This window comes from Oryzias latipes, chromosome 4 (assembly GCF_002234675.1).
Source record: "Oryzias latipes chromosome 4, ASM223467v1".
NCBI classification, from domain to species: Eukaryota; Metazoa; Chordata; class Actinopteri; order Beloniformes; family Adrianichthyidae; genus Oryzias; species Oryzias latipes.
This window is the reverse complement of record NC_019862.2, coordinates 16572622-16586424: the sequence shown is the minus strand read 5'-3', so window position 1 is coordinate 16586424 and position 13803 is coordinate 16572622. Positions and strand designations below refer to the sequence as shown.

At 35.9% G+C, this 13803-nt stretch overlaps 1 protein-coding gene across 6 annotated transcripts in view; it reads left to right on the top strand.

The window, feature by feature from the left end:
* Positions 1-13803, top strand: part of LOC101167610 (low-density lipoprotein receptor-related protein 8) — a 170480-nt gene that overhangs the window by 89148 nt on the left and 67529 nt on the right. For all 6 annotated transcript variants that reach the window (XM_011474155.3, XM_011474153.3, XM_023954326.1 and 3 more), the window contains exon 4: positions 11662-11790. In XM_011474155.3, the coding sequence (XP_011472457.1) occupies positions 11662-11790 (129 nt within the window). The remainder of the gene's footprint in view (positions 1-11661; positions 11791-13803) is intronic.

Genomic DNA, 13803 nt, shown 5'->3' with positions numbered 1-13803 from the left:
ATGGTAACTCATATCTACCTTTGCAAGGACGCTAGGAATGAACCAAACCGTTTCCATTTGGCGCCCAAATTGCAAGATTTCACACAAAGCCTCTTCCAATTGTAGGTGGTGGACATATGCTAGTAAATAGTAGAAAAACAAGAAGAAGCCCCTCCCCACTTGTCCAGTGTGACCACCATGGGATCAACGCCCATTCAAGTACATAAAATAATGGTTTGGTGTGCACGTAGCATTACATGGTCAGCCACCAGCTCTCTCCAAGACATATCACATCCACTTTTGACTCTCCATTTAATATTCTTGAGGTACTTAAAACTTATATGTGCAGCATAAGCTTTAAAACATTTTTGAAAATTGATAAAATCTAAATATTAAATAAAATTCTTTTAAAATCTTGCAGCTTCTCAGAAATGTTTAGAAATATCTCTTTGGGGAAAAAAAAACAGAAGGGCCATTTTATTACAGAACATTTTGGCCTGTTTGCTCTTAAATTCATTTTATAAAAATTAACTACAGCTTCACTGGGGAAACACCAGGATTCACTTTTGAAGTGTAGGCAGAAAGGTGAGTGGAGAGTTGCGGCTGTACATGTTGCCACATAACCAAACAGGTTTAATGGAGTGTCAGATGTTTACAATCGAAGAGGGAAGTTTGAATGTTTGCCAGTTTGTTCAGGTGATTGACACAACAAACACTATGTATCCTACTTCATTACGGAAGACGTTTCAATGGGTTTCTGTAGAGCATCCTTTCACGCCTGCTGGTGTGAAAGTGATTTGATGAGTTGCAGAAACGTCTGGATCCTACTGAATATTGACACAATAATCAAACAGCAAATGTTTGATTTTGTCAGGCTGTTCCAGCTCCTTCTATTTAGTGAAGGAGGGTCAGCTGTGTCTTTTTGTGCAGAGACACCAAGCAGGTCAGCCTATTCCAGCCAGTCGCCAGGAGATTGTGCTTGTTAAATATTTCTGGAATATAAGCGGGAAGGATTCATTGACCGGCATTGTCGGACAGCTTCAATTTTATGCTTGAGGTATCGGCGCTCCACGCTGTAATTTCCCCAGTGGTTTGCCTCGGGTTCTTTTTACCTGTGTCCGTTCCCCCTGCTCTTTCAAGCCTGCTACAAAGTCATTGACCCCATCATTAAATACACCCTAATAAGCACCCTGACACTCATGTTTAAAAAAGTTTTAAACAATGAAAGAAAATGACAGTCTCATGTGTGGTTATGACACCCAGAAAGTCCGATGTCTTGAGCTTAATTTCACACTTTTTTCCCCCAGTAATTCAAACACCATGCAAGTGTTTTGGTTTTTTCTCTTTTTTTTGCCGGGGTAACTAAAAAGTAAAGGGCATGTTGTTGTTTTTGAACATTTTTAAAAAACCTATAGGAATTCTTGTAGTTATGCTGTAAATTCCACAAGTGTCCAGTTGGTTGTTAATACCTCCTGCCACATGGGGTGCCTGCAACTTTTTTGGCAAAAAATAAATAAATAAATACTCAAGAGAAAGGATAACTCCAAGAGACTATATAGTGCAGGACTATTTATTGCCCTAGAGTTAAAAAGCAATTCAGACACCAAGCTGACTACTTTTTCAAACAAGATGTTACAGATATTCCAGAGTAAAAAAACTAATAAATATGAACATTTTATGGAGACTTTATTAATTTATATATCCACTTTTTTCTGATTAGGAAAACTTGGATGGTTTATGAAAAAGGAATAAAAATACTTTTTTTTTTCTCGCTAAAGTAGTTAAAATACAATGCACTGTGGTCTATATTCGCCAATCTAGTGAGCATTGATGCATGTTGGTTTTTCGCAAAGACTTCTGGGAAATTTCTACGACACTTGATTTTGGAATTATAGTTTTGGAGAGCTCTGCTAAATGGCAAACATACTATATAGTGCACTTAGTAGTGAGTTGTGAAGGAATTCAGACTCAACCTTGAAGTTCACCACTTAGAGATGAACATAAAAAGACTGACCTATCTGCGAAACGGGCAGTTAACTGTACTCACAACGATTAAGTGGTTCATTTTTGTGTGTATTTTAGTCAACCAACATGGGAAAACATTTTGAAGAAAAAAAAAACAAAAGGCTATAAATTATTACTTTTCTTTTCTAAATTATTTGATTTTCTCTGAAGTGTTTCATAACTACAAAAGGCAGAGCAAATGTCAGCAAAAGACATGTTCACCAGCCTATCAACCACCATGGGATTTCATTTGTCAATTTTATTTTGTCATTTGATTAGTGACCTTTGCCTCTGGGCTACTTACAATTGATCTACGGTCACAATGTTGTTGTTCACAAAAGTCATTTAGTAAAAGCACAACGGTCTGATGGGATTGCCTTTACTATTGTTTTTAAACCATATTTCTATTCTATTGCTGATGCTCCAGGACCTTTTTTGTGTTGTTTGCTTTATCACATTATATTTAGCAATCTGTTTAAGGAAAGCAAAAATATTGAAAACAGCCATAAAGGGAAGAAAAAAAATGGACAAAAGACTGTAGCAGGCAAAAAAAAAAATCTGGTTTATACTTTGGTCAATGTGCTTAAACGTGTCAGATTAATCCAAATTTTACCTTTGTGAAATATATATATATATATATATATATATATATATATATAGATTGATTTGCTATCAGTTTTCCTTCTATAACTAACTGTAAATTAAAATTACATTGTTAAAACACTGAAATTTAGTAACACCAGTTTTTTTTCTCTTTATTTATTTTTAAAACAATCTAAAAATCGCATACTGTTATTTCATGTTGGGATAGACTAAAAAAAGCTTTGTTTATCTGTGATAAAAACAGTAGTTAAGTATAATTACTCCAAAAATGCGTGTTTGGTAAGCCCCATGAAGTTGTTTTTGCCAGCAACCTTCTACTTTCATCGCCCTCTGACTTCATTTTGGATACATTGTTGTGGCAAAAAATATCATTACTGATTTTCTTTTTATTGTCTGCTTGGCTCCTAACCTTAAAATCTATTAATTTTCATTGAACACATTGAAAGTTATTTTTATTTTTACTTCCCAATGTTTTGGGCCTTAAACTATGACCAAGAGAGGCAATTTTCTATGAAAGCAGAGGTGTTGTGCTTTACTTTCTCCAGCTGTGACACTACCAGACAACTAGACTGTTGTAGTTTGGACATTTAACAAGCCTGGGATCTCTGCTGTACCTATAAAAATAACTAAGGACAGCAAGTCTGTAAAGTAAGAACAGGTTTATGACCACAGCATTCAAAAAAATAAGGCAAAAACAGAAATGCAGGTGAACATTTGCAGTATGCCACTGGAATGTATTTATTATTTAAAAAAAAAGGATTTTGGATAAGAAGATTACACTTTGGAATATGTTTTGCTAGTTTTAAGATCGAGTCTCTAATAGATGTTATGATTTTTCTTCCACTTACCTATTTCGCCATATAGAAAAGGACATCTTTGTATCTGTACAAAACTACGTTCTTAAGCTTTTTTTTGTTATTATGCAAAGCTGATTTTCTTTGTTTCATTACCATCAGGCTACTTTCTCTTCAAGTGTGGGTTTACATCCAATTCAGGTTTTTTTTTCTTTCCCTTCTATGACTTTGATCTTTCTCTCTTCAACATAATTCGCTGTCTCCCCACCTCAGGCCTGGAATAATTAGAGATCATTGTTCCAATGAAAGGCACTAATCAACACCAACCTTCATTTAAAATGTAATCTGATATTAACCACATACGCCCTCTTAGCAAATTGGATTTTGCAGCTAAAGGACAGCACTGGGCGAAGTCCACTTTAGTGGCAACTTTTAAGGCAAGGTTTTCTAGTCTGGCAATGGCTTCATGCTACACATTTTCTACAGCTGTATAGTGCAAAGAAGAAAATAAAATTATCCCAATGTCAAAAAAAGTAAATACTGTATGTCTTTTAATTTTTTTGGGTGGTAACTTTTTAAACATTCAGTCTTGGTTCACCGATGCAACATTTACCAGAGTGTATTAACATGTGTATCACAGGATTTTTAATGAAGGGAACTTCATATTAAATTGAATATGTCCCATAAATAAAAATAGGATCCAAAAAAGCATAAAACTGCTTGCTTAATCAGGTTTAAATTTTTATTGAAGTGCTACAAATTAGGGTTAAAGGGATGCTTTGAACATATCATTTTCAAGTCATCACACCCGCCCACCCCCACCTCCTCTTTTCCCCTCAAAACTTTCAGATATCACGCTCCAGTTCTCGGTGTGCAAAGTCAGATGTGCAAATTCTTGTATTCACACATACATAATGCACACACCATTTTGCCTGTAAGCAAACACTCAGTCATGCATAAAACTGTACGTAACTATTGTCACACGTACAGAAATTGCTCATAAGCCTACTGTACATGTTGCACATGCTCAGTACATTTTGAGTTGACTCATGAAGAAATCATGTCTGTGAGGTGTGATTAAAAATGCAAAATTTTATAGCACATATTTTGTAAACGGTCAGTGAATCCGAAAGCAATATTTCCATGTCACTTGACTGCATCTTGTTTCAGCTGCTGTTCTTAATAAAGAGAGAGCTATGTGGGCATTTTTAGAAACTCTGCGCTGAGCAATGGTAGTAGTGTTTGTTCCCTTTTTTAATTCTTGGGTAAATATAGAAGATTTTTGATGATATCCAACACGTCCTTGCTAGAGGTTTAATAACATAGTTTTCTTTGTATTTTTTTCTCTTTTTAATTCACTTTTACAGTTTTAAAAGTACAGAATTAAATATTAGGAAAAAATGTGTAATTTTTGGCTTCATCCTGCATCAAACACGCAAATACTTTTAATTCTAACTATGCAGTTTTATGAGTATTTACTTAATAAAACAGTTTCAATTGAATAACCCTTAAATTAACATACAGAATCTGATTGTTCCCTCTTCTAGTATTTGACTGTAAATTGCTGTCATTTGTTACTCCTGACCTTCACAGTGATACATTCATGCCCTGATATTCAGAAATGTAGTTGTTGACAGTTGTCTTAACATGCTTACTGTTTGGAATTCCGCAATTTTCAAAAGTCATACGTTTGGTTTTGTTCTAACTTTATGACAAACAATGGTTTCCACTGACATACTTTTACATGTGCTTAAAATATGCATTTAACATTTTAAAACATTCAAAGATTTTTTAAGTTATTCTTAAATTTTAGCAGAGATCAACAAAATGTTGTTTATCATTAATATGAGTGAATAGCTTTTCCCTGAGCTTTCTTCCTAACCCTTAGGTGTCATAATCCGATCCATACATACAACATCTTGACTTCATCGTAATTTGTTAAACTAGCCTTTAGAATTTGGACTCCTGCTTTGCTAGATGTTAATGACTATCACTACGATAAAGTGGCCCACTCAAGTTATTGGCTGAATCTGACTTTTCTTGGCTTGTATTAATCATTCCGGCTCAGCAACCATAAGCCTCTTTTTCTTTCTCCAATCCTCCTTTCAGTTGGTTCCTAAAATTGATGAACTGTTCACCTTCAGGAGGATTCCTCTGATTTATACAGAACTACAGACTTTAAACTAAAAAACTGCATCTTTGGTGTAAAAAGAAAAAAAATCTTCAATGTGTTTTGATAAAATCTAGCCTGCATTTGTAATTGGATTACAGTTAGGCCTGTAAAGATTTTTATCATGAAATGGTAAGTTACTTATTATCATTAATTAACACATGTTTCTGTTTTTTTTTTAATAGCAGGATGCAAACACCAAGGTGTAATTAAATACAAAACAGGTTTTTCTTTTCATTTATACCTTTTTTTTTTCCATTTTCTATTCAGTCTAATCAGTTGAGGCTCCTGGCAAACACTGCAATGTGTCACTAAGTTAATCATCTGAAATGAAATGGATTAATTTTCGTACGGCCTTTATATAAACTGACTGAGCCACCAGGAAGGCTGAGTGGGTACTTGTGTATTTGTTCAAGGAACGTTGGATCTGCATTTAGTGCACATGGTAGCCAAGCAATAAAAGTTTATTGTTCTCAAGCAGGCAATCACCACTTTATGGTGTTACCTTACGGCTAAAATCTCTCTTTAATTATCCTATTTCACAGACGATCGGCTGTAATGGATCCCCTGTAAGTCAAACTTCATTGGCGATCCGTCAAACTTGTGAAAGAAAGAAACCTCGCTTACTATCACTCGATACAGAGACAAGTAAAATTACGGCCCTTCTGATTGTTCTTGGCAACTCATCTCATTTATCTTTAACTTTTCAATCACAAATGAAATGAAAACAAATTAGCAAAAATATATAAATGTCATGTCATGAATGTTTACAATTTTCCACAAGATATTATAGAAACAACGCATCTTTTAAAGCACATAATACACTTGTCCTTGTGGAAGGCCTCAATGATAGTCATATCATTGCTAAGAAATTGGAGAATGCATTATGTGCCACAGATGCAGTGAGAAATGTTTCCAAGGTGTTTGCATAAAAACACATTAAACTCGCAAAGCTCATCAATCTGAAATGTGCGGCATTGAGTTCAGGGGAATGTGGACCTTTTTTAGGTATCTGAAATTCATGGATTTTTCTTTTTTTTTCTGTGGCGAAAAGACCCATCCCATTTTACCCAACAACAGCTGCGACGTGCTCCAGCTCTTCCATAATGCTGAACAGGGAGAATGTCTAGATTGTGGAGGGATAAATGGATGTAGTCCTTATTGCTGATGCAACGTAAATCATCTATAAGCTTCTTTTGGATCCCATTAATCATGAGCCAAATGACCAAACCCTCCAAGGAGTGTTTGTGTAGATGTTGTGTCTCTCTGTGACAGACAGTAACTTGAAGCTGACTTGTATTACCTGGCCTCAGACATGCACTTCATAATAAACAAATTATCCCAGCATTTGCTTCCAGCACTTTGAGCTTCCTAATCAATCAATTACAAGGCTAGCTGTAATGCCAAGCATGGCATTCGGGGGGTGGACATAGAGGAGGGGCTTCAAAGCTCCAATCCCTCCCTCCTTGAGAAGGCAAATTGGGAGAGTACTTAATCAAAAGCTCATTAGCATACAGCGCCTTTCTTCAGCCATCTCTGTACCCCGCTCATAATAGACACTTAGAGGAGCCGTGTGAGGGGAATACCAAGTCGTCACTGCTCGAGTTTGTGGATCAGAATGAAAAGCCGGCACATTACCCTGTCACACAAATGATTTTCCTCCATCCAGGCTCACCTAAAATCTATGTGAATAACAAAAACGTAAAAATTTGTCAAATACAGTGTTGGAAGGTTGATCACGCAACACGCCTCCATCAGATACTAGCATTGATCAAATAGGTTTCTGCATTGCAAAACTGTAATTATTGCGATAATGGCATTCAGCTATAATTTATTAGCATAAAGCAATTAGCAGTAGTAAAATTAGTTTTGGTTTGTTATAATAATTGCAGATCTCGCAAGGCGCTCTCTTCTTTACCTGCTAACGATGCAGAATTTGAGCAGATGAAGAGGTGCTGCTATCAGCTGCATTTGTTTGTTTACTCAGCCTTGATGTATCCTGGATATATTCACTGACTGCACGTTGCCTGTTTTGACCCTGCTTTGCACTCATTCGATAATGCGTACTCCCACCTGGGAGCTGCTTTGCTCAACCTCTTACTGCTAACCTCCAAGCTGCTCCATTGGAGCATGGCTAGTATCAGTTCCTCTGTTGTTATTTGCTCCAAGCCTTGGCAGCAGGCAAACTAGCTGGCCGCTAACAGCCCAGTGTTTGTCTCCGTGCCCTGGGAGAGTCACAGCTCTTGAAATATTCATTCAACACAAAAGCATTAAGAACTGAAAACTCAGTTAAAATGCCCATGGCGGGCAGCTAAGAGGCTGGATTTGGAGCTGTGATTCATTTGGTTTAATGTGCGTCCTCCCTTTAAAACACACCAAGCTTTTTTCATGTATCTGTTTTCCCCTTTGTACTACTTTTCTGAACTTAGTAAACACGTCATGTTGAAATGCTAACAAAGCTTTTCTAAGGCGGAAAAGCAATTTGCATAGTTTACTGTATGTAAATGGTTTATTTGGCAAAACATTTTCCAAATTCCATTGACATGCATATATTTGCAAATGGAAGGCACCTAAAAAAGACTTTTTAGATAGTAATGACTAATTACTTATACATACAGCCAAAAAATATGAATTTCCCTTTTTATTTAGTGAACTTTACAACAATTGGGATAAAAACCAAGCCATTCGTTTTTTACCGTAATTGAAGTCCGAGAGGCTCTCTGCTGTTTCCATTTAAATGTAGTGATTGAGTGGCAGCCCTTTTCTGGCTCCTCCTTCCACGCTCTGACCCTGACATAGTCGGTCAGATAAATGATATCCTTTTTAAATTAGCTGTCAGTCAGATATTTATCAAACCCCTAAGGCGTTGGGTTTTCGTATCTGACTTTGTAAAAGACAAGTCTCGCACGGTAGCCATTAACGCTTATGGTGAAGAATTTCTTCTTTAGATTGCTGGTTCTGTCTGGGTAAGATCCAAATTCATCCTGTTGTCATCCCTCAATTGGTTCTCATGGGTTGCCTCAGCCGTCATCAGTGAAATTGTGTCTGTAAGCTATGTGTTTTTGAGCTAGAATGCAGAATTTCTCACTGCTGCTTTGTGTTTTTAATACACACCTTTTAAGTTTTGTAGAGTTTCAGTCACAATATGTCAAAGGATGAAAATGCCAAATGTTAATGCAGTCTTAATGCAGAGTTTTTCAACTCCATTGAGAGGATGAGTTGCGTTTTGCTCACAAAACACAAACCCTCAATTAATGGAAGCGCTCCAATCTACAGTTCAAAGAACTGATAATGCAGGTGTTGCTCTTTTAACACTTCTAGATGTTTATCAAAAAAACTTTGAAGGGATCCACTAAACATGTTTAAACTGTTCCCTTAACTGATTAGCTCTGATTAAAGAAAAAGCAATCTTCATCCCATTCAGATGTACCAAAAACTAAAATCCAAGACAGATTTCTAACGCTACATAATATTCTAGCCAAGGTTGCTAAGAGTTGAAGTAACCACTACTGGCAAAACTGAAATTCACAGCCTCAATTCTCAAGAGAGCACTCTGTGAGGCCTTTCAGTGGCTACAAATCATTCTGGATTGTAAAAAAATCAAATTGAGAAGAAAGAAATATGAGATGAACAAAGGAAAATGAGACTGGAAGGGGAAAAATCCCAGAAGTACTATCGATCTGCGGTTGCAACACACACGCACAAACACAGACCAGTCAGCAAGAGGCTCACTGATGGTCAAATATATGTAATTGATGGAGTTGAGTTTGACACAGCAGAGTAATGTGATCTGGAGCTGGAGTCTCTGTGGTGCGGTGCTGTTGGTGGATGTGTCCGTCTATACTGTGGTTTGAAAGAAGAAAGGACTGAGATTTGCTATGGGGACTTGGTGTAAATTTGATGCAATAGAATGCTGCATTTTTGATCTGTGCACCAACCCCTCGGAGGGGTTCCTCATGGAGGAACAAAGGCCTTGAGTGCAAGAGGTGTTCACCTTAAGGGACCCACCTTTCACTCACACACCCTATGGGTTCAGTACTGTAAATCACAAAGTCTACCAATTTTTAGACCAGGATGGAGAAAGTGCTTCAAACCAAGCTTGTTAAAAATGTGAGGAAGCAGGAAAAATCTGCAAATCAAATCAGTATTTCTCTGACTACTCGTTTATTTTATGTAAACCTGCTAGGAGTCAGGAATATTGTTGGTTGTATAGTGACCTATATGATACTAAATAGGTGCAAATGAACGTCAATTCCAAGCATCCATTAAAACGACCTAAAGCTAAATGGAAAAATCTGTGCTAAAGGCTTTAAACATGGAATGACACAGCCAGAATCTGCAACTGAGAATAATTAAAGAAGACTTTTAAGTCAACAAGAACCCACTCCGGGAGGACTGAGCACAGCCATAAAACATAAGGTACTTGCACTGCATCAGCAACTTCTTTCTTAAAGCAAAAAAAAAAAAAGAAATCATTACACACTGGGGTTTTAAGATGTGCTAGTCAAGCTCTTTTGAAGAAGCACAAAGAAATGGGCACAGTGGAGGACTGTGGGCGTGCTGGTCAGCGTAGTGCACTTAATTCAGCTGATGAAAAGGCCTATTCTCTTTTAATACCTGAAGATGTTTAGCACACGTCCACTATCCATGTGTGAATTTGTCCAGAAAGCCAAACTTTAACCATGGTCTCAGAACGAAACAACTCTGCTGTAAATTAAGAAAAAAGCTGCTTCAGAGGCAGTTTGAGCCGTGCAATTGTTGTACAATTATTGTGCAAGGAGGAGCTTAGTCCAGGTTTCTGGTCTAGATGAATCCTGTCTTCATTCCTTATATATATATATATATATATATATATATATATATATATATATATATATATATATATATATATGTATATGTATATATTGGGCCTGCACAATAATTCGCACATTTATCGTTATCATGATGTCAAGCTGTGCAATACGCATATCCCAAAAGTCGGCAAAAATTACGATAAATGCTTACCTTAAATGTGCTAAAACAATCTTATGGCTGCTTGAAATATTTAATAAATCGAAGAAATCCCTTTATGCATTTGACCAATTGGATGCACTCCTTTACATCATAGAACAATCAGATGGAGTCCTTTTATTTTAGATGGACGCCTCCTATGTAGACAGGGGTCATTTGGAGTGTAATTTAAGTTATGTTGACTCGTATTTAAACTCTTGCTGTGAAAAGGAAATGATATATTTAGTTGTTTTGTTTTTCTTCACATATCACAAGTTATATTGTCATCGCAATATTGATCACCAATATCACAAATGGAAATATTTATCACCAATATCGCAATTTTTCCTCATACCGTGCTACCCTAGTATATATATATATATGTATATATGTATATATATATATATATATATATATATATATATATATATATATATATATATATATATATATATATATATATATATATATATATATATATATATATATTATGCAGCTTCCTAGGGAAAGAATATGGATTGATATTTATTTTTTTTCCATTCGAGCTTTAATATTTTCTATATGTTCTTATTATTTTTCGGAGAAACTATTCATACAAACAATGTTGTGACACACATTTGAGGCAGCAAATACGAATTAATGAGAATGAATGTTTCTGTACTGTCAACAATTTAAAACCTGGTTAAAAACTGTACTTATTTTGAATGAAGATTTTAAAATAAAGTAAGCTTCCCTGATTTATTCTTGACAGTTTCACACAAGAGCAAGTGCTTGTTTTAGCTCCCTCTTTCTTGATTTATTTATTTACTGTTTGTGTGTGCATCCCTGCCTGTGTCTTCAGCACTCTAGTGTTCTTTGTTCCACTGTCACTGTGTGTCTAGTTAAATTGTAAGCCTTTGAAAAAAGATCAATTTCAGCACCACGATAACTAAGTTATCAAACTGTTTTATTGACTGGCTGTCCCTTTTCCCTCCATCTTTGCCTCCTCTCTGTTTCTTGACCCATTTTATCCTCCTTGGCTTCATTCTCTATCCCTCTTTTCTCCCCTTTTCTCTCATCCATTTGCCTTGCCTGTCGTCCGTCCTCTCAACTGTCTCTCTTTTTGTCACTATCTCCCAACAGGCCGACAGACTTGTCCCCCAGAGAAGTTTGATTGTGGAGGGGCTGCCAGCAAATGTGTTTCGTTGTCATGGCGATGCGACGGAGAGAGAGACTGTGAGAACGGAGCAGATGAAGAGCAGTGTGCCGCAGGTGAGTCTGCTGTGGGAGGTATAACCTAAAGCTTGTCACTATTGCACCATCAATGTACATGTTCTATTGCCATACTTCAATACTTTTTTTGTACATTACAAAAAGGGAAAGTTCTAAAAAATATATGATGAACCATTTAATTTTTCATCAATTAAATAAATTTAGAAAATGTATATCAATCATGACGTTTGATTTTGGAAAATAGTTATTTTTAATCCTGTAAAGCCCAGTACATCAAATAACTGACAGCTTTGCAAATTCTCTTGCAATTTATGTTTTTTTTTTAATTTTTTATCTTTGATGAAATCCAGAAAAAGCTTTTTATGACATAAAGTTTGTATCAATTACAATATGTCGGGTGATTTTGTAAGGTTTTCCTCACCCCAATGTTAGTTTAAGATGCAACAATATTGACAAGAGTGGTCAGGAAAAAAAAATGTTTCAAATTTGATCCACACATTTTTAACATGGTGTAAATGTGTTGTAAAGAATTATTTAGCATCAAATTTACCATTGTTGCAATACAACCAATCCTCATTTTCTTTAATTAAACAATATTGTTCTCAACACAAAGTTTTGAAAATTAGCTAAACTTTCCCCTCCGAGTGTTTTTTGAGATTTTATGGAAGCAGGAGCTTTGAAATGAGCAGGAAAATCCCTTCTACTGCCCCTAGTAGAATGATGATGAACTACAGGGCAAAAACACGGCCCAAGGTTATAAAGAATGGGTTTTTAAGGAAAGCTTGGATGATGCTAATGAGATTCAGGTCCCTGAAATGTGTGTATTAAATTTGATACCAATGGTTTTTATACGGTTGAAGTTTAATTTCAAGAATTGTGATTATGGTTAAAAACCCCATTTGTATGTGAAGACATACAAGGCCTTTCAAACAAAACTCTGTTCTTTTGTGCTTCATGTAGGATTCTATCAAATCACAAGCTTTTTAGCCTCATCCTAATCATTCAGGTCACACTAACCCTTCCATCTCTCAGAAGGAGTTTGCACCAAAAGTAAGCACAGGGATAAAATAAAAAAAATCACACTACACAGTTGAAGGATGAGAAGTGGATCATTTTAGCCATTTAATATTGTGTCTGGTAGAAACTTTTATTTAAACGTTTACATGTTGTGTAAAAAATTGGATGTGACAGAAACATAAAAAGCAACAAAAAAGGGTAGCATATGTGATGTGGCACATATATTTACAAATGTTGCAAATTAACCCGCCGTAATCCACTATGAAATCTTTTCTTACACAGAGAATTTGATCTTACAAAACTGCCACTGATGGATACTAGGATTTGGTCAGAAATACAATATTTCCCGTAGAAAAGGGACCTTAGATATGTCCTTAAAGAGCTGTTGAACATTTTTTTTATTAATCTATAAACGTGACTTTATACTGTTCTCTCACTGAAACACTATGAGCCCTCGTCTTTACTGCTGATGTTAGAGCTCTACAAGTAGCATTTTCACTGACACAAAAATCTGAGTAAAAGCTTTATTGATGTTTATTTTTAGCTTTTAACAAACACAAACACGCACATTTTCTTTACTAACGCATAAGAGCAGTTTAAGATTTAAATATTGGTTTATGTCAATACTGCATCATAATGCAACCTTTCTTTCTTTTTTGGGTCTTTACTGGGCCTGTCCATTATTTTTTTGTTGTCCAATAAACTTTGTCTCATTTGACTTGTACCAAAGTTGACAACACCCGTTAAATTTGTTTAAAGTGGATCTTTGCTCATTCTTCGCCTGCCTTGTGTACATTACTTTTCTGACAACAACTGTCAGGCGTGTGCTGCTGTTGATTCTGAGGTTTGTTCAGGATTATTAACTGCTGACAGAAGAATCTTTTCCAGAGCTAACAGATTTTACTGCTTTTCTACCGAGACCAGCTTCTCTTTTCAATGGTAATCTTAAGAGTTCCTTTTTTTTCTTATGACCTTAATTTTCAAACTAACACCATCTTTTCTACCAGCTTTCATGCCTGATTTTTAGGCCAGCTA